At 33.4% G+C, this 26,346-nt stretch overlaps 3 protein-coding genes across 4 annotated transcripts; 2 read left to right on the top strand and 1 right to left on the bottom strand.

Moving 5' to 3' along the window:
• The first annotated feature begins 2,887 nt into the window (after positions 1 to 2,887).
• On the top strand, positions 2,888 to 5,837 carry LOC106765747 (fructose-1,6-bisphosphatase, chloroplastic). Its single transcript, XM_014650470.2, has 3 exons — positions 2,888 to 3,347; positions 4,105 to 4,501; positions 5,210 to 5,837. Exons 1-3 carry the CDS (start codon positions 2,946 to 2,948, stop codon positions 5,608 to 5,610), a joined length of 1,200 nt encoding a protein of 399 aa, XP_014505956.1. The 5' UTR covers positions 2,888 to 2,945; the 3' UTR covers positions 5,611 to 5,837.
• A 7,044-nt stretch (positions 5,838 to 12,881) lies between these two features.
• Positions 12,882 to 24,623, top strand: LOC106768587 (RNA-binding KH domain-containing protein RCF3). Of its 2 annotated transcripts, XM_014653819.2 has the most exons (7): positions 12,883 to 13,507; positions 16,973 to 17,437; positions 17,536 to 17,811; positions 22,711 to 22,905; positions 22,979 to 23,061; positions 23,711 to 23,822; positions 24,093 to 24,623. In XM_014653819.2, the coding sequence occupies exons 1-7, from the start codon at positions 13,007 to 13,009 to the stop codon at positions 24,228 to 24,230; spliced, it is 1,770 nt and encodes a 589-aa protein (XP_014509305.1). In that variant the 5' UTR covers positions 12,883 to 13,006; the 3' UTR covers positions 24,231 to 24,623. The 2 variants fall into 2 exon arrangements, 1 of the variants encoding a protein (XP_014509305.1); XR_001376258.2 differs by lacking the exon at positions 24,093 to 24,623 and having other exon boundaries at positions 12,882 to 13,507; positions 22,983 to 23,061; positions 23,711 to 23,781.
• A 145-nt stretch (positions 24,624 to 24,768) lies between these two features.
• On the bottom strand, positions 24,769 to 26,278 carry LOC106768590 (costars family protein). Its single transcript, XM_014653821.2, has 2 exons — positions 26,123 to 26,278; positions 24,769 to 25,133 (listed from the first exon to the last, which is right to left on the bottom strand). The coding sequence occupies exons 1-2, from the start codon at positions 26,201 to 26,203 to the stop codon at positions 24,957 to 24,959; spliced, it is 258 nt and encodes an 85-aa protein (XP_014509307.1). The 5' UTR covers positions 26,204 to 26,278; the 3' UTR covers positions 24,769 to 24,956.
• Between the last annotated feature and the right edge of the window lie 68 nt (positions 26,279 to 26,346).

Raw genomic sequence — 26,346 nt, forward strand, 5'->3', positions numbered from 1 at the left:
TCAAAATTATGAAGTATTATGAATAAAAAGGATGAATTACAACAATTATGAAAGACGAAATTATGACAAGTATTATGAATAACAAGGATGAATTACATGTTTAATGTTCTTTTTTTTGTTTAGCAGATTTTGAACCTGGAATATGATAAGGAGTTTCCACTTTGAGTTGGAGAAATTGCATTTAGAACATTCCTACATGCACCTAAACCAGAAAAGTTAGCTTGAGACTTGCAGACTTTAATATTTCTTTGGTAAGTTCAATATAATGCCAATTTATGATTAGCAGCATCACATTAACATCAGTCATAACAGAATACCATATTTAAATGTTTATAACAGAAAATCATAATGATAGTATAAGACCGTATGTTTTGCAAAACAAAACTCCAACACTTAACAATTTTGCAGAACAAGTTTACCAGAGATCGTAACAAATCTAAAGCCAAGGGATCTTACATTCAAAAACTAGCTATCCAAAACTAAAAAAGAACATAACTGTATGCATAAGAAGGTGCAGCTAGAAAAGAACATAACTTTGCTCAACCTTTGATCGATGCAGACTTTATTAGATCTTTGGCCCAAGTCGACTTATCTCAATCTTCAGATTGGGCCAACTTGGCTAAACCTTTGACCTAGGCTTACTCGGCTCAACATTCGATCTTTGCTAAGTCAACTCAATTCTTTCGCTCAAGATAACTTGGCTAAACCTTCGACCTTGACTACTTAATTCTTCAATCCAAGCCAACTTATCTTGATCCGTCGGCTTTGGTAAACACATCATGACCTTCATACTAAACCAACTCAACTCGATCCTTTGGTCTAGATTAACTCTGCTCTACCTTTGGCCTTAGGCCAACTTGGCCCGACTTCTAGCCCTATGTTGACTTAGATTGACCTTCATCCTTGGTAGACATGTCTTGACCTTTCAGTTCAAGCCAACTAGGTTTGACCTTCGACTTCGATCGACATATCTCAACCTTTAATCTAACTTGACTTGATTATTCAACCAGGGCCAACTTGGCTATATTCTTCTGCTCGAGACAACTTGAAATGATTATTTAGCCTGAGTTGATTGATTCAACCCTGAGCCTGATGACTTGGCTTTATACCTTTTAGTCCAAGTCGAATCACCTAAACCTTCAACCTGGATCAAGTTATCTTAACCTTCACACTGGGCAAACTCAACTCGACCTTTATGCCAAACTAACATGCCAACACATTTAGCCTAGTCATACACGTCTCAATTGTTGGCCAAAGTTGAATCCTCTCGACCTTCAACCTAGGTTGACTTATATTGATATTCAGTTTAGGCTGACTCGTCTTGAGTTTCAGCTTAGACTAACTCATCTCGACTTTCAACCTCAATCGGCCTTTGGTCCAAGTAGACTCGACTCAACTTAGATCAATTTGTTCCAACATTCATCTGGGTCCTACTACGCTCAACCTTTGACTTAAACCAATTATATTTGACCTCAAACACATGTCAACCTAGCTTAACCTAGTTCTCAATCACATCAGCTTAATTTAGACGCACCTTAATTTTGAATTTTCAAAATTTTAAAAGTATATAATCCAAATTCGATCCAAATCTAAATAAATAGATTGAACTTAAAATCAAAAAAATATGAATTTAAATTTAAATAAAAAATGTAAAAATTAAAAAGATAAATTTTGTAGCTACTCATATAAAAAAAACTAACTAATTAAATAACTTATAACATATTATGTATAAATGGTAAATTTATTTACGTTATAATAAAATAAGCTCATCTACTTTTATATTTTATAATTTGTTTTAATCCAAATAATATATGTCTTGATTTGATAAATAAAAAAGGGCATGTCTTAATTATACATTTTTAAAGAAGTGTTTAGGTTTATATCATAGTATAATTAGATCCATATTTAAGTAGATGTTATTTTAAGTTACTTCTATTGTTTATATTTAAAGCATAATTTTGAATATTCTTATGCCTCTACGTTTTAGAATATGTTTAAAATTCATATTAGAGGTTAGTGAACCTTTTCAAAACCTTTCTTCTAATCGATGCTTAAAATCATTATATTTGTTATAACTAAAAGATAAAATGATATACAAGACTCTTATATTATATTTATAATCGCGTTATTTTATTTATAGTTTAAATCTTTTCCTTAAGATAATAATTGAGTTTTTTTTTTTTTATCTGGATCACAAACTCCTAATTTTATGAGTTAGAAAAATACCTAAAAGTACAATATCTAATATTTAATAAATAATTAATTTTATCTAACTTTATTACTTTTAAGTTAATAATATTAATATCAAAATTAATATGTATGGGAATTCAAAAGTAAATATTAATATTAAAAACGAATTAACACATTCATTAATATAACATATGTATAAAGGTAATAAAAACTTATATAACCCAAATCTATTTTATAGTTTTAGAAACCCTTTCACCTACTTGTTAACCCAAATTTATTTTATATATTTAGAAACCCTTTTACCTACTTGTTACTCTTTTACCTCTTCTCTGGTCTTAGACAATCATATCTTGTTTAATAAATGTAATGGAAATAGTTGTAACCAACCATTCTATTTTTATGTTTATGTTTAAATTATAAAAATCTTCATACCATCTTTTCTTCACTCATTGTAGACCAAATTAACGCAAAAGTCACTGCAGAATGATCCAATTCTCTAGTATACAAAAATAATATGATTTAGATTGAAAATGACTTTGGTCTATAATAATTTTTATTATTTTTAAATATTTTCTAAATCGTTTTTTAATATTTATTTGAAATGTAACAAACGTTCTTACATTAATAATTTAAAATGTCTGCAAACAAAAGAAAAAAAAAATGAAGGGAGACTTTGCAAATATAAAATGCCTGTGAAGTATCTGCCAGGGTGAAATGAAAATATTTCTTCCTTAGATAACTTTGCATTTCACATTATGCAGTCAGCTGCAACACCACAACTCTATCATCTTGTAAGCTTGAGGCCAAAGCTTCAAAATCTTTCATCAAAATCTCAACTTTTTGACTTGGGGATTCCTTTCTGCAGACTAAGAATGAATTCAGTTTCTGGGTCTGGGCTAAGACCCCTCAGAGCTGTGGGTGGTTCTTCTTCATCTTCTGGAGGTGATGATGGGTTTGTCACACTGATAGAGTATGTGGGGAAGGAAGGAATACACGTGAAGGATGATTTGGTGGTGTTGCTTGATCACATACAGTATGCTTGCAAGAGAATTGCAGCTCTAGTAGCTTCTCCTTTCAGTTACAGCCTTGGCAAACAAACAGGTCTTGCCTCCGTTGGTTCTGATAGAGATGCTCCAAAGCCTCTTGATATTGTTTCGGTATTTTATTTTTCTCTTTGGAAATTACTAAATGCAGTTTTGTTTGTTTATCTTATCCTTTCATGAATGGTAATTGTTGGCGTGGTGGAAATTGATTTCCATTGTGAGTGTGTCCTCAGTTGGTACGGAAATTGTGTGGATGTAAATGAGAGAAGACAAAAAGGATTTGAGTGTTCAAATTGAGTGTGGTTTTGTCCTCTTATCCTTTCTTGGGTGATTTTTAGGAACTGATTTCAATTGTATAAGCGTGTACTCAATTTGGGTGGAAGTTGAGTAGTTGTAAATGAGAGAAGAATAAAAAAGGATGGATTGAGAGTGGAGGGGCTTCTATTTTCATTCTTTCTTTTGGGAAAAAATAATTCATTTCAAATTGGGGTGAAGGTGCCATTGTTTATAGTGGAAAATTGAAACAGAGTGATTTTTTTATCTTCTTTTCTATTTCTCTTACTAATTGGTAATTTGGGGGCTTTATATGATGCCTATTATCGTTCAGATTGTTGAACTTTAACCACTTGGAAAATTTTGATAAACTTCAGCCTCTTATGTCTAAATAAGTCATAGAGCAACAACATGAGAATGGCATCTAAATAAGTATATATCAATGGATGAGACAAGTGTAAAAACATACTCTTAGAATGTTGAATGCCTACCTAAGTTGGTCAAGGGCTATATTCTTTCCTCTATTAACAAGGACCCTTATATATTAATGGAATAGAGTGTCTGATCATTCAATACTCCCCATCATGCATCATTGCAGAATGAAATTATCTTGTCTTCACTCCGAAAATCTGGAAAAGTTGCTGTCATGGCTTCTGAAGAAAATGATGAGCCAACTTGGATAAGTGACAGTGGTCCATATGTAGTTGTAACAGATCCCCTTGATGGTTCTCGAAATATTGATGCATCCATTCCAACAGGCACAATTTTTGGTATTTATAAGCGCCTTGAGGAACTAGATGATCTACCTATAGAGGAGAAGGCCATGCTGAATTCACTCCAGAGTGGAAGTAGGTTGATTGCTGCTGCCTATGTTCTCTATTCTTCAGCCACTGTTCTCTGCATCACCTTTGGTTCTGGAACAATGGCATTCACTCTTGATCATTCAACGGGAGACTTTGTTCTTACAAATCCAAACATTAAAATTCCTCCCCGTGGTAAAATATGCATTTTACATTTTCCCTAATTTAAGGAGTTTAACATACATGCATTTCTGGTTTTTATAAATGATTAGATGAGAGTTAGACACTGTAAGAAAATATTACACTACCAGAATATGTATTATTTAATCTAATTCAAATGTTTGCAAATCTAGTATTGACCTGATTAATTTTGTATAGGATTAACTATGTTTTTGTCCCTAAACTATAACAATTTTTATTTTCGTTTCTATCTTAAACTTTGATTCTGTTAGGTTTCCATACTTAAAAAATGCATGGATGTACTCCTTCTCACCCAACGATGTTAACTGTTTTTTAAACAGCGAATCATGCTAACTTTGTAAGACGTTAACATGAGGGGAACTTGTGAACTATATCCAACTAGATTTGTCGTTTGTCATATCAAAAATCAGTTAATGTTCTTGGGTGAAAAGCACTCTCCCCATATATTTCTAAGTACAAGGACCTAATAGGATTAAAGTTTCAGATAGAGACAAAAACTAAAATCACGTTATAGTTTAGGAACCCAAAACATAGTTAACCCTTTGGTGTATGCATTATGTCTCATATCTTTATATTGCCCTACTACCTAAGATTGGAAGCATCTTACTATGGGATATTTCTTTACTTGGCTATTGTCATTGTTAACTTCTGAATGGAATATACTTTTGGTTTATGCTATTGACATCTGTCTAATGTGGTCAGGGCAAATTTATTCTGTAAATGATGCACGATATTTTGACTGGCCTGAAGGTTTAAGGCAATATATAGACACAGTTAGACAAGGAAAAGGTAGATATCCAAAGAAGTACTCTGCCAGGTATATATGTTCTTTGGTGGCTGATCTGCACAGAACTTTGTTGTATGGTGGTGTGGCAATGAATCCAAGGGACCATCTTCGTCTTGTGTATGAAGCAAACCCCCTTAGTTTCATTGTAGAGCAGGCTGGTGGGAGAGGATCTGATGGTAAACATAGAATTCTTTCCCTTCAACCATTCAAACTTCATCAAAGACTTCCTCTTTTTCTGGGGAGCTTGGAAGACATAGAAGAGTTGGAAAGTTATGGGGATATCCAACAGAAAGTTAATCCTGGTTATGAAGTTTGATGCTGTGTATACCATCTTGCAAACAAGTTTAGAATATTCAACCATCATGGTGCCTGACCAAGTGACTAATTCTTCCAGTCTTCTTCACTTGCGTGATATGTACTGCGTTATCCATCATCTGTATTAGTACATCTTTAATTCTCTGATCATACTTGTGCTCTGATCCAAATAAAATTCTGTCAAATACATTCTGAGAAAATGGATATAAATGTTTTTTCTCTGCTGAATTCTTGTGTTCTGTATGATTAATCTTTGCTCTGAATTTGCTTTTAGAACAACCTTTGTAGAATTTCTAAATTATCTCTATTAAATACATCTGAAAAATCTTGTGAACTGATTTAGACATTTTTATAATGAAGTGTTTTAAGCCTAATGAGATCTTCAACACACTCCTCTTACCTAATGAGATTTTCAACACATTTATTTCACACCGAGACATGTACATCTTGTGTGTAGAACTAAATATTAGTGAGTGGTCTAATATAGGTTCAATAGCTAATTCTCATAAAATCAAAAACTGGTGTGAACTGCTTTTTTATGTACTGAAAATTGGGTTATCTTCGATGTGGGATTTCAAACAGTTTTTGTAATTCTTCTGGTAGGTTTCCTCATGTTATAATAAATCTGTGTCAAAATTTATGTTGTCAAAAATTCTGAAATGACCTGTTTGGATGTTTAATGGCCTATCTCACAAACACTGGTAAAGGATGAAGTAAATTGGCTCTGATATAAGTTTTGTAACACATGGTTTGCAATGTTAAACATTGTTATTTTGTATTTTAAGACCTTTGCAAAGAAGCAAGCATCTATGTTTTGTTTGAATGGTTTTATGTTCCAGGTAAGAGCTTATTTTGTTTTTCATCTAATAATCCAAACTAACAATTTTTTTCGTACAGCAATTTAAAATTGACTTTTCTAAAACAGTTTTTAAATTGATTATATTATTTTTATTTTTACTCTACTTCTTTTAAATCAAATAATTTATATTTTCACTCTATTTTTCTCATCTATTTATTTCATTCGTTGCTGCTACCAAATTCACCATGAAGGGAAAAAATAAATGTAGTATTGCTACATAAAATATGCCTGAGTATGAAAATATTCTTTTATAATATACAATATGTCTGAGTATGAAAATATTCTTTCGCAATATATAATATAATTAGTTAAATATTCTTTTATGATTCAAATGTTTTGCAAATTTGCTTTGGGTAATAATGTATTAATTGAAGCTAAACGGCAAGAGTTACCAATTATCCCCTTTAATGTTTACTGGTTTGCATACAGTTATATTCAGATGATATTTCAAAGGATATTTCATTTAATTGAAAAAATATATATTTACTAACAAGGTTTACTCTTCAACATAACTACTGAACTATGAAAACTCACTGTCAAAACGGGTAACCTGTCTCGATCCGGCCCGGTCCACCACGGGTTGGTCACTTAGTGAACCAACCCAACTCGGCTCATTTATTAGTGAGCCAGAAAAATATGAACCCGGCTCGACCTATCACGGGTTGGTGAGTAAACGGGTTGGCTCACTAACCTATTTAATTACAACTTTTTTTTAAATAAAAAAAATTATAAACTTTCTATATTCAAATTTAAACAAATTTCACTCCCAAAAAAACACAAAAAACATACAAAAAAACATGTTCCTTGAAGAATTTCAATGAAGAAGTGAGAGTGACAGCACAGTAAATGAGAACAAGTTTCGTGAGAGTGATTTCTGAGAGTAGAGATTACTTTTTTGATATACACTGTGAGTGAGGAGAGTATTTTATTTTTTAGGGTTTCATAAATAAAATAATAAATTAAAAAAAATAAAATTAGGTAGGTGGGTTAGCGAGCCAACCCGAAGCCGGGCTTAAATAAGTCGAGTTGAAATCTGACCCGCATAAAAAAAATTCAATTTTTTCAAACTCAACCTGACTCGAACCTGTGGTGAACCGGGTTGTAACCCATTTTGACGGCTCTACTCAATGTGCACAATTTAAGATACAATGTTTTTAAAATATATTGATTTTTATTAATTTATAATATATTAGTATATTATTATGTTTATATATGTTATTTATACCGTTATAAAAAGATACATTTTTTAATCATCTTTTTGTCATTTTTTTTCGTTAGAATGTTTCATCTTTATTACTTACAAAATAACCTAACTATTTCATAAAAATATGGATTGGTAACTGTATAACCTCTCTACTTAAAAAAATAATCGCACTCAAAATAACTACGAATAATTCAGAAATGAACATGGCTATCTCATGTCTTCCAATTTATTTATTCTTCACACAAATTTTTCAAAAGTATTAAAACAAAATTACTTATTTTTCATTTTTCTTGATATTTTGTAATTAAATTATTTATATTTATCATATTCAATCACTATTATTTTTTTTTTCTACTATTGGCTCATAAAAGATAATTATATCAAATTATGTAATTATAAATGTTTTTTTATGATTTCACTATTCAAATTGATCATACAAATATGTATTTTGATTTGATTCGTTGGTATTTTGAAAATAAAATAAAATTTAGGATAATTAAATTATTATTTTTTGCATGATTTAATTTCAATAAATAATATATATATATATATATATATATATATATATATATATATATATATATATATATATATATATATATATATATATATATATATACATTGTACTATATGAAATATACCGATTGGAGTTAATGGTCATTCATGGGCAATTATCAGGTATTAATAGGGCAGATTGCCTTAAGCTTTACAAATATATGGTATTAATAATTGATTATTGAGTTCGATTGTCTAAAAATATCATATGACCTAGGAAACTCATAAAAAACACTTAGGTTCAACCTAGACGCAACATTAAACGACTCCCATATGAGATAAGTCTTGCTAAACATAGAAACCTTATTGTACCAAACGGTAATTAATCAAAACTCTCAAATATACAAAAGTGTCGAGACAATATTTTTGATAATTATTTGAAAGTCATCATCAATAGTCCAAAAACTTATAGAAGACAACTCGTTAAACCCTTCTTCTGAAGAAAGCAGAATCTTAAAGCGTTTACAATATATTAGATGATAATATTCTCTCAGTTTGTCGCAGCATGATAAAAGTCTCAAACAATGTAATAAAAAACATCATACCAAACGTGTGGGGTAAAGAAACCTATATGGTTTACCAAGCTATACGAACTCACCCCATGAATGATGAGTCTAGAAAACACATTAAAAGAACAAAATTTGCTTCAAAACACATAATAAAAGACATTCCACTAAATGCAATATTAAAAATAACGAGTATAAGCCAAACACACTTTCATTCAACGATAAAAATCTCATGAAATATCTTGTATTCTCATTAGAAAACTCAAACAGTCAAATCCTAACCAAACTGTTGGAAAGATAAAAACCTTGACTATTATGAATAAGCATTAAATGCTCGACGTTTAAAAGAACAAGATAAATAAGAAAAAGGATATAACTAATATGCAAACATTTATTCCACACTATGTAGGATATCTACTACAAGCATTCACCTGTAAGTCAAAAATGAACGTTAGAAAGAAGAAGATATAAGCAGAATGTTTTATTCATCAAAAGTCGTGTCACATGAATAATTTAATATGCTTTTGATAAAGTTCTGAAAAGCAAGTTTGCTTTAACAACAAGACGCCAACCTATGACTATCATATAAGTCAAGACACAAGGACAAGCTTCATCCAACAGTCATATTGTCACCAAATCTCAAGACAAGCATCGCCTCACGGCTATATCACCAAAGGTGTATAAATAAAAGATCGCAAAATAAGAAATGATGATGAAAAAAAGCCATAGAGTGCAAAGAAAAATAATCATCGAGGAAGAGCCAGGAAGTCTCTCTAAGCTACCAGACTCAAATCATTCTACATAAGAGTAGATAGAAAAAGGGAAGAGCTCAAGAAAAGGAACCACTCTCAGGCTTCAGTGTTATAAGCTTACTTTTGTAAGGAGAGAAAGAGGAAAAAGAGATAGACATAAACACTAAAAAATACTTTCAAGCTTCATTGTAATATATTAGCTTACTATTTTTAAGTAGAGAGAAAAAAGAGATAAACACCTAGCGAGTTTGTAGACAGTAATGTATTGAACATATATCATCTTTGTGAGAGTAATGTCTAACGACTTATAAACAATCAGATTGATTGCAAATTCTGAAGAGAATTCAAACACTTGTTAATTAACTCGAGAGAGTTAAAGATCACTAGGTAACATATTAGGTTTATACCGGGATTGTCTAGTAGAAACCAAGAGTGAGTGAAACTGAACTAGTCAGGGTAATAAGTGTTATTCGTTGACTAGGGATACTATGAGTGGTAAATAATATTGCGCAACTAGGAGTGAGTGAAACTCAGTCGAGGTCACGATAACAAGTGGTTATTGAGTTGACAGGGACCAAGAGTGCGTTAAACTCAACTAGGTAGTGTATTAAAGAGATGCCCAGATTGTTTAGGGATACCAAGAGTGGTGAAGAATACGATACAACAAGGAATGGGTAAAACTCATTCGAGGTCACAGTAACATGTGGTTACTGGGTTGGTAGGGACAATCAAGAATGATGAAGAATACCCAATTAGGCAGCGTATCAAAGGGATATCCAAGATTGTGTAAGGATACCAGGAGTGATGAAGAATACTGCATAACCAGAAGTGGATGAAACTCAATCAAGGTCACAATAACAGGTGGTTACTAGGTTGACATGGACAACTAAGAGCGCGTTAAACTCAACTAGATGATGTATCAGTTTGATACCAGGAGCATCTAAGAATACCATAAGTGGTTAGAATACTCAAACATACTTTGTTAAATATCTAATGAAACCTTTCTTAGAAGAGAATTGAATGTAACTATGTTTGAGTGAACTAATATAAAACCCTTGTGTGTTGGAATCTACGCTATAACCAATCATATCATGTAACAACAATTTCTCATCGTACACATCAATCCTACGAATGTTTTATTCCTCACCAAACCCTAGGAGAATGAATTAAAGCTAGTTTTGTAAACGCATGCAACAAGATAACCTTTACAACCTTAAGGACAATTAGCTCATGAGGATAATTTATTTCACAATTAGCCTATTAGTCACGAAAAGAGTTATGAAAACATTATTCAACTCCTCTTTTAATGTTTTCTCGTAACTTCAAACTACTGAAATTTCTTGTGTTTTTATTTGTTTGTCGTCTAATTTTAGGTCGTTTGTTGATTCTTTGTAAGACATTCAACAACTATGTTCATTTATACTATAAACAATATTAAGTTGGTTTACACTTGACAAACTCATTATATATACAAAATATTTATATTTTTTGTTATGATCAAAACATATAATTACTTATTGAAAAATAAATATTGTGTCTAATTGTTTATGCCTTAACATTTAGTTTACAAGTCAATTATTCAAATGGATATAATGTTTTTATGAAAAATACCAATGATCATTATGCAAGATGAACATAACATTCTTCCTTTTGCCTTTATCGTAATTGTAGATGTGACAAATATGCATTTTTTTCTAAGAAACCTTTACATAAATGTCATACCATAGGATAGTATGTACCTCATTTTAAATATCCTTAACAAATTGCGAAAAGCTTTATGAAATATTTTAAGAATGCATATGTCAATACATATAAGTTTCATATATTTTACATGTACAACAAATTTTGCTATTTATCACTTTTTTTTTTTTTTCACACATGTACAATGAATGACTTTAAATTTAACTACTACTACATTACCATATGGCTGAAAAAGAAAAGGAACATAATGGCTTAATGACATTTTAAGAAACATTTGGATATTTGAATAATGATAAAGACTAAAAAATTTATGATTTTTTTTTCTTGTAATGGCTACATACACATGATATGACAGTTTTTTCATCAAATACTCATCATCAAGTGCTTCAATTTGATATATTCAATACAAAATTTCTAGTGGAAGAGACCATAGATTTAACAGGTGTGACAATTTGAAAGATTTATAATTAAGTTGAACAAAATATGACTATAAGAAGTTTCAAAAACTTCATTTATGTTGTTCACGTACACTTTTTACATACATATGAGCATTATAATTTAAATATGTACATTTATATAAATATTAAAACAAATATTCAAAATTCATGATAAAGTGTTTGAAGAAACAAAACACAAATAAAACTAATATGTGAAAATTTTCTAAAAATAATTCAAAATCAAGTAAAAGAAGAACTAATATGCATTAGGAAACATAATCGTGAAAAAGAATATGATCTCAAAGTCATATTATATAAAAATCGTATACTTTAAATTATTAAATAAGTTCTAATCAATATTTCAGGTATCATACTTTTGATTATGTCATCGATATATAAAATTCATATTTTTTCCTAATTTTGTGCAATATTTTTAACATTATTAATAATGAGTATTCACATCTAAATAATAATATTTACATAAGTAACATAAAGAATAAACAAAACCGAGAAAAAAATTAACTTAACAAAAAACAATTTTACTTCTTCAAACAGATTCTAAAAGATTAATTTAAATGAATTATCACATTTGTTATATTAATAATCAAAACTTACCACTTTAACATTTCATATAGACCATTAAAACTCTTATTAATTACTAATATAAAAAAATAATTTAAATAAACATTTTCAACTTCATAATTTATATGATCATTTTCAAATTTTCAAATTTGATATTAAAACTATTATGAAGTATATGATTTAAATTAAAAATCATTTCCTACATTATAAGTCAGTGTATCATAATTTAAATCAATATTTTTAAATTGTATTTTAAAGTTAACCTTTCATATTTTAAATAATTTTATTAATTCTGCTTTACATAATTTTAAAATAATTATGTTATTTTTATTACTCATACTTATATGTTAACACTTTTAATAATGTTCAATTAAAAATTATTAATATTTAATTATAAAATCTTAATTCAATTAAAAATGTTTAATATTAATTAATTATTTCACAACAACACTCATTCCTCTCATTCCATTCCAAACCTGCTTCCTTCTTCCTCTCCATATTATTTACAATTGTCATATCATCAAGCAAGAAGTATAACAAAACACAATTATTAATTAATAATTAGTAATTACTAATTAATATATAATCGTTAAGAATGGTAAAAGGCTCAGGACAAACAATTACCAAGTACTAAATAAGAGTATTATTTACTAAAATTATATAATTAGAAGTGTGATAAATAAAACCTGGCAAAAGAAAATAACAGTGTCATGAGCAGAAGCAGTTCCCCCTGAAGCACAAGCAGCTGGCCCTGAAGCTGAAGCAGAAGGAGCTTCATCCGAAGCAGAAGTAACAGATTGAATGATAATGTCCGATTCAAATCCCCCTAACGGACACTCCAACCTTACCAAATTCTATCAGACTCATGTCACCTTTCGTCTCCTCTGTCACGCCTCACGCGTTGGCGCCATCATCGGCAAGTCTGGTGTTCTCATCAAGTCGCTTCAGGAAGCCACTGCCGCAAAAATTCGAATAGAGGACGCCCCGCCTGAATCTCCCGACCGAGTCATCCTCGTCACTGCCTCCGCCGCTGCCTCTGCCGACGGCGGAGTCTCCAAGGCACAGGAGGCACTGCTCAAGGTCTTTGAACGGGTTCTTGATGTTGCTGCCGAGACTGCTGGCACCGAGGTTGGCGACCGTGTGGTCTCTTGCCGCCTGCTGGCGGATAATGTGCAGGTCGGCGCTGTTATCGGCAAGGCGGGGAAGGTCGTCGAGAAAATCAGAATTGACACCGGATGTAAGATTAGGGTTCTGAACGATGGTTTGCCAGCGCGCACTGCTCCCTCCGATGAAATCGTTGAGGTCAGTTGGTTTTTTTCTTGTTTCTGCTTTTCGTGTTCTTGCAAGGTGCGTTGCGTTGGACTTCTTCCGATAGTTAATGTGTCAGCATGCAATATGTTCGCTAGGATTTTGGCATTTGGCATTTCTTTCGAATTGGATTGTGAAGTTGAAATTTTATAGTTTAACTGTTTGGCTGAAGAATTGTTAGTGATTTAATTAACGGAGACATGTCTAACCTGTCTTTTGTTCTCTTTGAATGTAATGAATGGATGTTGAACTCGTACAAATATGAATGAGATTTTGTAGAACTACTCATTCTATTGATAGAATTGAGGCGGAAGGGTTTTAAAGAAATTGCTTAAATTAATAAACGGTTCATCCCCCTCTATTTTCCTTCCCTTTCTTCTTGTTAAGGAATTTTATGAGAAACGGAATGGTTGAATGTGAGGGACTATAATAGACTTGTAATATTGATTTTGAATATTGGAGGCGGAGAGTCTGAGCACATTAGTGTGTTCAAATAGGAAAACGTTAGATGTGGATGTTTCCCAACAAAATCCTGAGGCCAAAAAGATGGTGGTGTAATACATCAACAATTAGCTGCCACTTAATTTCTCGCTTGTATATATCCTGTCTTTTAAACTTGTGATCCTACTACGTGCTAGCAATTGTTGGCTATTTACGCAAGTGAATTTTTCATTTAAGGACCTTCTCAAAATAGATAGATTCATTGGTTGAAGGAAAATTTTGTCCTGATAGCCTGGACCTTCCTATGAAGCCGAGATACTCCAAAAGTAAAAAAGTATTGGCGTGTAACTAGTATCCAGTATTGATACCCTATGAATACAGAGATGAGCTATTTAGCATAAAGTATCATGTGCTGAATAACTCTAATGAACTATCGGTACTGCCTGGTATGTAAGCGGAGCCAGTAGCTAAGTGAGATTGTAACTACTGTAGCTTTTAGTTATTGAAATGAATCATTAGTGTCTTATGTCAAAAATGGACCGTCTCTTCTAAATGATGAGCTAGGGATTGTCATTCTTAGATTAAAGCTTCTTTTGGATTGGACTAATGATTGTGAAATTCTAACTTGGGCAGGGAAATTGTATTTTTTTTTTTGTACATTTTCATATTAAAAAAAATATAATTTCATATGGTGTGGGAAATATATGTATGTAAATATGCTTGATATGATCACTGGTATCATTTTTGTAAATTGTGATCATCATCTATTGGCTATCACATGTTTGTGTATCAATGAGGAATTAGTAATGTGAAAGTCTCTTACAAATATTGGCTTTCACGTATATTTGTATTCATTTTATATAGTATCCATTTCTTATTATGTATCTGAAATTCCTAGCTGTCCCCCCATCCCACCCCTCCTCCTTCCGTAGGCAGTACATTGTTCTGAGCTATCCACTTTATTGCTCACGAAATGGTTGTAGAAAAAGTTCCCTTTTGGATATCTAATGATTTTTCTACACAATACATAAACTAAGTACAATTAAATTAAAATAGTCCATTAATATTATCATCATAATTGGATAGATAATGAGTTGGTGAATTATTTTTACATCTGTGTTAGGCAAAATGAATATCTTGTATGATTAAAAGCATTTTACAAATTTTGGAAGCCTAGGGATCTTAGTTTCGAGAACTCATGTATGCAATTCAACTGATTTGCTTTTGCTATTGGATTGTTTAAACTCCTTCGTTCATCTGATCTTTTCTGAATATGATTTGAGTTACTTCATTTGCAAGTGGTTGAATTAACGTGGTTACTTTTGCTAGTAAAAATAATCTGTGTGGTTATATTTTTTTTTATTTCAGAAACCAGTGGAGCTTTAGGCCTTCCTTTGAAATAGAATCACTTTTTGAATTTTTGGACTGAATTCTATCTCCTGTTCTCGTTTTGTATCTTTTTCATTATTTAAAAATAACTAAAAAAATAGATTGAAAAATTATTTATATAATAACTAAAAAAGCAAAATTCTTCTTTTAATTTTAACGATATTATTGTATGTTTTAGTTAATTATATTATCATATTTTGATGTTAAAATATACTTTCATATTTTCAGTAGGTTCGTATAATTTTTTATCTTGTTAGGATCACATGATTTACAATATTCCATCCCCCATATGATCTTATAGGTATAATATTGATTTTGACTTCCTTGTTTAACCCCCTCCCCCCGCTGTCCAGTTATTTTTTTATGTTTTAGTATCCATGATAAGGATCCTTTCCAGTGTCGTTAAATAACCACTTTAAAGCTATTCACTGCAGAATTCCTTAGATTGCCTTTGTGGCTTCCATAGGTGTAGTTAGGGCTTGAAATATGCTGGAATCAGGCTTTGGTAGGGATAAACCTATTTATCTGTCATAAGCTATTTAAAAGGGGGCCTAACCTGATCTATATGAAGGTCTGACTTAGCCTGCTGGCCTATTTTGCCATAAGAACTTTAAAGCTATTGGACTTATTGTATTAAAGGCCTATTAGTAATTACAATTTTCTTATATTATTATGTAATATATGTATTGTGTATATATAATTACGTACTCTGACCTATTTTCACTCCTAGATGTCTTTGTTACGTCATTTTGTCATCTCCTATGAGTCTTCGGCCAATTGGACTTTTGAATTAATATTATACCAATTTTTTTATTTATTGGCATAAATTCCTTTTTTATTAGTATATAATTCCTATATATATCATACGTTTCAGCCAGTACGCAACTTCTGTTATTTGGCAGTGATGCTATCTGTTATGTGATGTAGTGGATTATTGGCATTTCACCATTTTTCTCAATCCAACCCTTTATATATTGAAATAGAACTTGAACATGGGAGCTTGCTTAGCGGTTATTAGTGGTGTCTTAAAGGCTAGGATTAAAAGAGTTTGATATTGATAGATACCAACTGCTATGAGAATAAGGACTGAATTTATTCAATTGAACTAATACAGAATCATACAAATTACACCACAATTGAGTAATATTGATTGCGGACAGAGGTTTCCTTCCAAGATGTTCAGAGCTTGGTCTCTCCCTTCCCAAAATCCACTTCTCTCCAAAAACCAACTCCCCCTCCTTCTCCTATTTTTTATTCTGCTAATAACTGCTTAGAGGCAATTATGCTTACTAATAATTGCTAAAATAATTAATAATTGTTAAAACAATTCTGTCCTTCCAAAAGGCCTATATCCTGGCTCTCATCTTATAATATTTACTTATGAGGCCTAACAGATATCTGGAGGGGGGACTTTGGGTCAATGTTGTGCTTAGCCTTCGCACTTAGGAAACCTGTTGCCTTTGGCTACCTGTGATGTAGTAAGAGAAAAGACTGCAATTTTTTGCTTAATGTTGGGAACATGTTCCGACTCACTGATTATCGGGACCAGTGAATATGGTAAATGGAATTAAATTTATTTGTTCTGTTTTTATTTTAATACTAAGAAATTATCTTTTGAAATTGTGTCAGATAGAAGGCCAGCTGACGTCCGTAAAGAAGGCACTTATTGCTGTCTCCCGGCAACTTCAAGATTGTCCTCCACCTGATAGAACAAAGGTGATGGGAAGCAAACATAATGAAGTTGTTCAGTCTGAACCATTTTCAATTCCGCTTAAGTCTTTAACTAATCTGCATATAGATCACCATCTGCAAAGAAGCTCTGCATTATCTTATTTAACCAACAGGTCTAATGGAAATGCCTCTGGAGCTCATAAATTATCAGCTGAAGTTAATAGATTGTCTGCCCTGGATCCAAAAGTACTTCAGCTGGAAGTTACCTTTAGAATTCTTTGTTCCAGTGATAGGGTTGGTGCCATCATTGGAAAGGGAGGCAATATTGTAAGAGCTCTTCAGAACGAATCTGGGGCTATTATAAGTGTTGCTCCTTCAGTAGTTGAGTGCGAGGATAGACTAATTACTATTACTGCCTCAGAGGTTTGTTAAAAGTAATCTTTTTGCTTGTACTTATGTTTATTACCTTGTATGTATTTTGTGTAATATTTCTTTTTTGCTGGTGGCTTAATTTTTGGCAGAATGCTGAATCAAACTATTCCCCTGCACAGAAGGCCGTTGTGCTTGTTTTCTCCAAGTCTGTTGAGGCTGGGGTTGGGAAGGGGCTAGACTTGAAAACGAAAAATGGAACATCTGTTAGTGCACAGCTTGTAATCTCGTCAAACCAAGTTGGTTGCTTGTTAGGGAAAGGTGGGGCAATCATCTCAGAAATGAGGAAAGCCACAGGGACGCATATAAGAATAATTGGCCACGATCAGGCTCCAAAGTGTGTGTCAGAAAATGATCAATTGGTACAGGTGTGTCCATGATTCTTTATTTGCTTTTTCAATTAAAATGTTTTCAAATTGCATGTGTTCATTTAATGGTACCAGCTACTCCTTTTTTATTCCTGCAAATATCCCCAACCTCTCATCATGTTACATTTGGTATTGTTTTAAGATGTATAATACCATTCATATCCTGGTATATTCTGCAAAAGTATCTGTTATCCTTGTGTATGAATGTAGTCCTATTCTTCTTGTCTGCTGGCTGCTTGACTTTTGCTGTCAGCTCAGATTGGGGTGAAGTAAGATGGAAAAGAGAACTGTTTCCAGAGAATACAATACAAGTGAACTATTCTCACCATGCTACTACCTATATGACGAAATTGCTTCTCCCAGCCTAAATTCTGTTCATTATACATGTTTGAGATTTGGACTCTGATTTTTTTTTTTTTTACTAGTGATACTTTTGATAGACATACACCAAGCTTCCAGCCCCCTCAGGCTTATCCTTATAAATGTAGATAATTGTGCTTATTTGTTGGAGGAATAAGTTTAGCCTGATCATAAGGCCTTTGTTTCATGTAATTTTTTGGAGGAGAAAGTGTCTTTGATTAACTAGTACGTTATATTTATATATCCCATTAAACAACAAGAATGTGGATTTAGATATGGCGTAGAGTTATTATGACAGTTCATGCATAGCTCATACTGAAATATGACCCATTTTTATCTTCAATCTGTAACCTTTTTTTACGTTTCTGAACGCTGAGTTTCTTAGTTACTACCCCCCACTCTGAGAGCGTATAGATTGTATTTATTTCCTTCTAGATGCTTTTTGGAGCAATAAGTAGCTATGTTAAGTTTGGATGAGGAATTTTAAAATTAGAAATGCTTTAAATTTGAATTGCTATGATCTAAATTTCTTACATTTTCATATGCTTTGTTTGGATAAATTAATTTACATTTTTTAAATGTTAAATTCTCAATTTGGATAGAGTAATATAATTTCTACTATATCTAATGTATACACACGTGCATGTTGAAATTTTAGTACCAAAGATTAGCTTATTTTAAATATTTGATGTGAGAGAAGAGACGTAGATGTTGATGTTAGAGAGAAGAGAATGGAAAATTTCACTTGAAGTTGAGAGAAAATGGAAAGACTTCTATTTCTGATTAAGAAACTGATACAACTTACTACTGTTTATATAGAACACAGTAGTTCTGAAAAATAAAAGGGCGGGAAGCACTTAACAAAACCCCTAACATAAATATTAATAATAAAATAAACATTATACTTCAACACTCCNCCTCAAGCTGGAGCATATAGATCATATGCACCAAGCTTGGAACATATAAATTGAATTCTAGGCCCCCTTAGAGATTTGGTCAGAATGTCTGCGAGTTGTTCATTAGAGTTGACAAACTCAGTAATAAGATCCTTTGACAATAACTTCTCTCTGATAAAATGACAATCAATTTCTATGTGTTTTGTTCTTTCATGAAACACTGGATTGGAGGCAATGTGAAGAGCGGCTTGATTGTCACAGTACAACTTCATCTGCACATTTTCACAAAATTTCAACTCTTGAAGGAGTTGTCTAATCCACACAAGTTCACATGTAGTTAGAGCCATAGATCGATACTCAGCTTCAACACTAGATCGAGCAACAACACTTTGTTTCTTACTTTTCCAAGATACAAGGTTTCCTCCAAATAAAACACAATATCCTGTGGTAGATCTTTTGTCAATTGGACAACCAGCCCAATCTGCATCACAATATCCCTCAACTCGAGTGCTTCCCTTGTCCTCATACAACAATCCCTGTCCCGGGTTCCCTTTTACATATCTAAGAATGCGAATCACTGCATTCCAATGATCAACATGTGGATTTTGCATAAATTGACTCACAACTCCCACTGGATAAGAAAGATCAGGTCTTGTTATGGTAAGATAGATGAGTTTTCCAACAAGCCTTCTATATCTCTTTAGGTCTGAGAAAAGTTCACCTTTGTCTTTCATTAACTTTTGATTTGAGTCCATAGGACTATCAATGGGCTTGCAATTTGTCATGCCTGTTTCCTCCAAAATATCAAGAGCATATTTTCTTTGTGAAATGATGACACCTTCCTTTGATTGTGCCACTTCAATACCAAGGAAATATTTTAGCCGACCCAAATCTTTGGTTTGAAAGTGGTTGAACAAATGATTCTTTAATTGAGCAATTCTAGTGACATCATTTCCTGTAATGACAATATCATCAACATTGACCATAAGATAAACACATTTATCAGGAGAAGAGTGACTATAAAATACTGAATGATCCGCCTCACATCGTTTCAATCCAAAATTCTGCACAACCCGACTACATTTACCAAACCAAGCTCGAGGTGATTGCTTCAAGCCATAGAGGGAACGATGTAATTTGCAGACTAACCCAGACTCCCCCTGAGCAACAAACCAGGAGGTTGCTCCATGTATATCTCTTCTTCTAGATCACCATGAAGAAAAGCATTTTTAATGTCCAACTGGTAAAGGGGCCAATGACGAATGGCAGCCATAGCAAGCAAAATACGAACAGTACTTGTTTTAGCCACAGGAGAAAAGGTATCACAGTAGTCGAGGCCATAGACTTGAGTATATCCCTTAGCTACCAAACGAGCTTTGAGACGACCGATTGCACCATTAGGACCCACCTTAATAGCATAGACCCATCTACAACTAAAAGGCTTCTTACCAGGAGGAAGAGGAACAAGGTCCCAAGTGCCATTGTGTTCAAGTGCCTGCATTTCATCAATCATGGCTTGTCGCCATCCAGGATGACCAAGTGCCTCATGAACATTACTAGGAACCTGAATGGAAGATAAGGAAGAAACAAAGGAGAAATATGGAGGAGACAAATGGTGATAACTCAAAAAATTATAAACAGGATAAGAATTACGAGTAGAGCGAATACCTTTTTGGAGGGCAGTAGGCCAATTATTATCTGAGTCAAGAGAGGGTGAAGAGGATGAAGGATCCATGGTTTGGGAATCTGATGGAGGAGGATCTGAGTCTTGAGGATCTTCAATGTTTGGAGTTTGAGATTGTGTTCGACGCTGATATGGTGTCCTTGACCAAGAAACCACAACTCCACAGCGAGGACCATGATAAATAATTTTTCCAATTCAGTTTTGCAGATGTAATGATAGGGGTAGCAGATAAAGAGGAATTACTTCCGGTAGAAGAAGCCATTTTAAAAATTGAGAGAAGAAATAGGACCCAGGGTTTCAAAATACGTAAGGAGAAAACCCTAGGTATGAGCCCAAGCCAACGAAACAAAGAAACAGGAACCAGAACACACTCCAGAAGCTCCGGCGAGACGTTCTGCGGCGACGCGGTGAAGCTCCGACCACGGGAAGGCGGCGCGTGCAGAACACGCGCCCGAGGCTGGCCGGAAAGAAGCGGCGCGTGACGGCTGATGCGGAGGTTCCAGAGGACGGGACCACCAGGGTTGGGTTGCGCTTCTCAAGGCGCACCTAACCCTTGACTTCGCCGAAGAAAGCGACAGCGGACGGTGGCGGCGACGACAGAGGAAGAAGACAAAGAGTCTGACTCTTGATACCAACTTGAAGTTGAGAGAAAATGAAAAGATTTCTATTTCTGATTAAGAAACTGATACAACTTACTACTGTTTATATAGAACACAGTAGTTCTGAAAAATAAAAGGGTGGGAAGCACTTAACAAAACCCCTAACATAAATATTAATAATAAAATAAACATTATACTTCAACAATTTCAAATTCTTAGTTTTTAGATGGAATCTGAAATTCTATAATTTCAAGTGATCAAAATACTCTAATATATTTCTAAAGTTTCAAATTTTTTTAAATTCTCTATCCAAACAACATATTTTGTCATGAATTATTTTAAGTTTTCCATAAAAAATGAAGCATGCTCTAAAAAGTCCGCATAATTAGAGTGTGCATTGCAATGTGTATATAAGGGTCTTTTGTCATAGAAAGCTGGGTTATGTCTTAGACACTTGGTTTTAGATTCTTTGTTTACTCTGAACTATTCTTATTGTTCATATGTCAAAACATGTTATTTGTTGAAAGTCTCATATCGATTAATGAAAAGGCCAGTTTATATATGTGAGCGCAAATCTCACTCTACAAGCTGGTTTTATAAGACTGAATTAGACTTAAAGTCCACTTCTTAATATTATTAATCCCTCAAAACATTACATTTTCACTTTAGAGCTACAATTGAAATATAAGCTATATTCTCTATTTTATAGAGACTAAAAGTTTGATTTTAAAGTTGGAGCTACCCATTCTTTGTGTCTCAAAGATTTTTAGCCTCGTTATCATCTTGACATTAGTTCTTTATTCGTGGTCTTTCTGATGCATATTATTAGTAACTGCAAGTGGTATATTGGGGCTGCTCAATTTTTATCTTCATGTGTTTTTTGATCAAGCGATCTGATCTTAATACTAGCCAAATATTGAAATGTGGTTTTAATGGTCTCCTTTTTGATATGTATAGTGATTATAACAAATGCTTAATGCTATGATATTCTACCTCTTTTCCTTATTAAATCCAGTGTTTTTTTAACATTTAAAGTTGAAAAAAACCATCTTATTTGTAAGAGGATATCTATCTTGGGTCATAAACTTCTTGCATATGTAGTTCGTTAAATATGTTTATTAAGGGTGTGTTTGGAACATTGTGTCAACATGTTTGGCAATTCTTGTTCACAGTTAGAAGTAAAATCTATCTCAAACTATAGTTGAATTAAAAGCTATAGTGAGCTGCTTTTTCTTGACTCTAGTTGAGTTCAACTCAAGTCTACTTTCTAACTCAAATCTAAATGCACCCTAAATCCTCAGGATAAGTCTTGCAATCATGTTTCAACACTTTTTAAAACCATTATTCACTTTTCCCTCAGATATCAGGGGAGTTTTTGAATGTTAAAAGTGCAATATATAATGCAACTGGTAGACTGCGATATCATCTATTTGTCAGTACACAAAACAGTGGTGGAGGAAGGAGCCTTTCCTCTGTTCTAGCTGGAGGCCAACCAACTGTTGCTGTTTCTCATGGTCTCAATAGACATTATTTTCCAGGATTGCAGGCACCACTGGTATTTTGCTTTCTCTCTGCTGGCTTGTTTTCCTTTCCAAGTTTTCCCGTGAACTAATTAAATTTGGATGCAGACAGTATCTGGAATAAACTCCAGTGGCACCAATGGTGTTAGTCGAGGATTGATTTCTCAAAACGGTGACTTAGAAGTTGCCAGGTATGTGTTATGCCAAATAAATTGCACATGCTTTAATGCTGATCAATTAGGCCTTCTTAGTATTTTCAGGGTCATAGATCTGCATAACTAGGAACAGTATGATTTGGTATAACCAGTGGTGATTTCTGTGGCATACTAGGTCAGATCAGGTCACCTGTTTGCATTTCTTGTTGATGCCAAACTCATACTCGCATTTTCATACATAGAGTTGTTTCTGTTGTGCCAGTTACTCTGCTGTTTGGTGAAAAATCAATACACTTGACTAACATGCTTTTTTTTTATTCAACATTGACCTTTATGAGAGCATTGTTTATTTGCTATTATTCGGAGCCCAGGCATCGAGTGACGTTTTGGGACTGCTATGACATGGTTTTTAATGTGAAAAAGCTTGGATTACCTTGTTTACTTTCTGCCCCATTGCAGTTGCATAACCTGGGTTTGTGTATTTGAATCTTCTCTTCGAAAAGAATATGAAATCCCATTAAATTCTTCACTGAGGCCTTCCTCAACCCCAAAAGCATGAAAAAAGAAAATAATTGTTTTTCATTTTCAGCAACAACTTATTCGAACTCGGAAATAATCACTTGAGCGTGTATAACAGTATGTTACAAAATGTTGAGCACTTATTATTACTCTCTTTGGTCTGCAGTGGGAGTAAAACTTCAATTGTTACTAATACAACTGTGCAAGTTGTGGTTCCTGAGGATATAATTGGCTCTGTATATGGGGAAAACAGTAGCAATCTGGTTCGCTTGAGACAGGTACCCCATTCCGGATAAGTATATGTATATATATTTTGTTTAGTTGCCAAAGTGCTCCTCATATTAATCTTTTGCGTGGTCACTACTATGATTTTGTAATTGGTTATTGGTTCTAGTAGGAGAACATAACCATCCAATGATGCTGAATTGCTTGACATTCTGGAAATGTAGCATTGTCGTGACAAACAATGAGACTAGACTTGTTTCAAAAATATTGTGGAATACACTATTATCCCCACCATTTTAACTTATTTGTGTTTCCGTTGTCAGATATCAGGGGCTGAGGTCATCGTCCATGAACCTCTTCCCGGAACAAGTGACAGGACTATTGTCATAACCGGTACACCTGATGAAACCCGAGCAGCGCAGAGCCTTCTCCAAGCATTTATTCTTACTGGATCGCCGTGACAGTACCCCTTCAAGGATGACCCTTTACTTTTCAAGTAGTTTCGCCAATTTTTTGAAAGCCTTTTTTATCCTACCCGAAAGCACGTACAATATAGGAAAAATTCACGCAGTTTTTTACTATGCCCTGCCAGTAATCTTGGTGTCTAATGTTACTCTAATATGTCATTGTCACTCATTTAATTCAATTTCATGAAATTTAGCTAATAAAAATACTACTTTAGATAAAAATTATGTAAATGTAATTGACAACAGACATATTAAAAGTTGCAATAGACATCTCGTAACAGGTTGCTAATTCAATTCACACAGGTTGTTCACTGCGAGGCAGTGTACTGATTTAACTACTGTCACTTGATTTTTTTTACTTGTATTGGCGACTCATATTCAACAGGTCAAGCATTTTTGTCACTGGTTACTTTTTTGGGATATTACCCTGCCACATGGGGAACGCTGCAGCAGAGGCATGCTAACTTTAGATACAAATTTACTTGACGACGGTAACTATTGACGAAAAGGACTAACAATGTGCACAAGTAGGTATAACATCGTTTCATAAAAATTGCAATCAACAAATCCTGGTTTTAGCATTTGATGCATGCTTAAACATTTACCTCAACCTGAATGGTAATACGAGGAGATAATGCCTGAAGTCTCCTCCACACGCTTATATATATTGCACGCATTATACCATTACAAGGGTCATAAAAACAAGTTGGTGTTTCAAGTTTATGATGCGGCAGAGGCAGGACTAAGTGTAATTTCCACGTTATCATGGACTCCTTGCAGCAGTAGCTCACCTTCGTATGTCAGTACTTTTCTCCTTTTCGCTGCTCTCAGTGTCCCAACAAGTGCTTCAAATATGTTTGCACATTCGTCATCATTAAATAGTGTTCCAAATGTTACCTTCACAATAAAAGATGATTTTTTGTTAATCTCAAGAGAGCTCTATTCAGAAGGGTATATAAAACTTATCAGCAAAAATCTCCACCTAAAGATTAAAACATGAAAATTACAAATTGCACGCACATGCTCATTGACGAGGAAATAAATTCACCCTTTATTTTCCATGAATGCAGTGGGTTTTACTTGCTGCCTCCTTCAACAATATGAACATCAAAGTCAGAGTTTACTTATTACTATGATGACATGCTCTTGGATCGAAAATTTTGACTTGTTACTTCAATGAATCACGTAGAAAAGGGCAGCATTCTTCTGTTTCCATAAGCAGGTCAACCTTGTATTGAAGAGTTCTACGACCATCTTGTGTTCCCCTTTTTCAATCCAGTAAGACACCCCATTTAAATATGCTATCAGCATGTTTTATTTCTCTTCTTACTACATCATATTACTTATATTCTAGTTTTACATCTTTTTCTCTCTCATTTCCTGTTGAAGAGTAATTGGGACAGGTAAATAAAATTGTTTCTAATGAAAACAATTGTTGATGCTTAAGTTTCAGTTCATTATTAGCAGGTATTTACGTCCTTCTTTTCCTTAAGATGGAACGGTCCTTTCCCATTCCATTCATCCTAATCTATGCAAAACAGCGAGGTGGTTTGAATCACAATTTTCCTAAGGAAAGGAAAGATCTACCTTTCTGGGTTACCAAAACTAAACTATATCACCTTCAGTTTTCAATCCAATACCTAAGAGATCCTGAGATTGACTCAGATAAAATAAGATCCCTGTGAACAAAGCCAAGATCCGACTTTCTTAACGACCCAGGATCCCATTAACAAATTCATGATCTAGATCTATAACAACGGCATATATTATTATGCGTGTATAAGGAAGAGGTGATGAAGAAATTGTGAGCTTGAAGTTCCATAGATGTGATTCATAGCAACATGATATATAAAGAAGATTGAAAGATGAGATTTTGTTATAAAGACCTTGTAAGAACCATCTTCTTGGACCTTGCCAAGCCTCATGATTTCTTGCCTGAGCCGCTGAACCTCTTCTTCAACATTCATGCTTCCTCCAACTATAATCACCAAAACTGAAAATATCCTACCCAGCGCATTTATAGTTGGCTACCTTCACAAAGGATGAATAAATAATATGAGATGCGAAACTGTCGCTCATTTTCAACAGAATAAATTTATTGACTTTTACA

Source organism: Vigna radiata, chromosome 7 (assembly GCF_000741045.1).
Source record: "Vigna radiata var. radiata cultivar VC1973A chromosome 7, Vradiata_ver6, whole genome shotgun sequence".
Taxonomy (NCBI): Eukaryota; Viridiplantae; Streptophyta; class Magnoliopsida; order Fabales; family Fabaceae; genus Vigna; species Vigna radiata.

What these genes read in the sequence shown, in the direction of transcription:
- LOC106765747 (XM_014650470.2), top strand. Translation starts at nt 2,946, where the DNA reads ATGCAGTCAGCTGCAACACCACAACTCTATCATCTTGTAAGCTTGAGG. An exon ending in AGCCTCTTGATATTGTTTCG is followed by an intron (nt 3,348 to 4,104) that starts GTATTTTATTTT and finishes GCATCATTGCAG; the next exon opens with AATGAAATTATCTTGTCTTC. An exon ending in CATTAAAATTCCTCCCCGTG is followed by an intron (nt 4,502 to 5,209) that starts GTAAAATATGCA and finishes TAATGTGGTCAG; the next exon opens with GGCAAATTTATTCTGTAAAT.
- LOC106768590 (XM_014653821.2), bottom strand. Translation starts at nt 26,203, where the DNA reads ATGAATGTTGAAGAAGAGGTTCAGCGGCTCAGGCAAGAAATCATGAGG. An exon ending in AAGAAGATGGTTCTTACAAG is followed by an intron (nt 25,134 to 26,122) that starts GTCTTTATAACA and finishes TTTATTGTGAAG; the next exon opens with GTAACATTTGGAACACTATT.
- LOC106768587 (XM_014653819.2), top strand. Translation starts at nt 13,007, where the DNA reads ATGATAATGTCCGATTCAAATCCCCCTAACGGACACTCCAACCTTACC. An exon ending in TTACTATTACTGCCTCAGAG is followed by an intron (nt 17,438 to 17,535) that starts GTTTGTTAAAAG and finishes AATTTTTGGCAG; the next exon opens with AATGCTGAATCAAACTATTC. An exon ending in CAGGATTGCAGGCACCACTG is followed by an intron (nt 22,906 to 22,978) that starts GTATTTTGCTTT and finishes ATTTGGATGCAG; the next exon opens with ACAGTATCTGGAATAAACTC.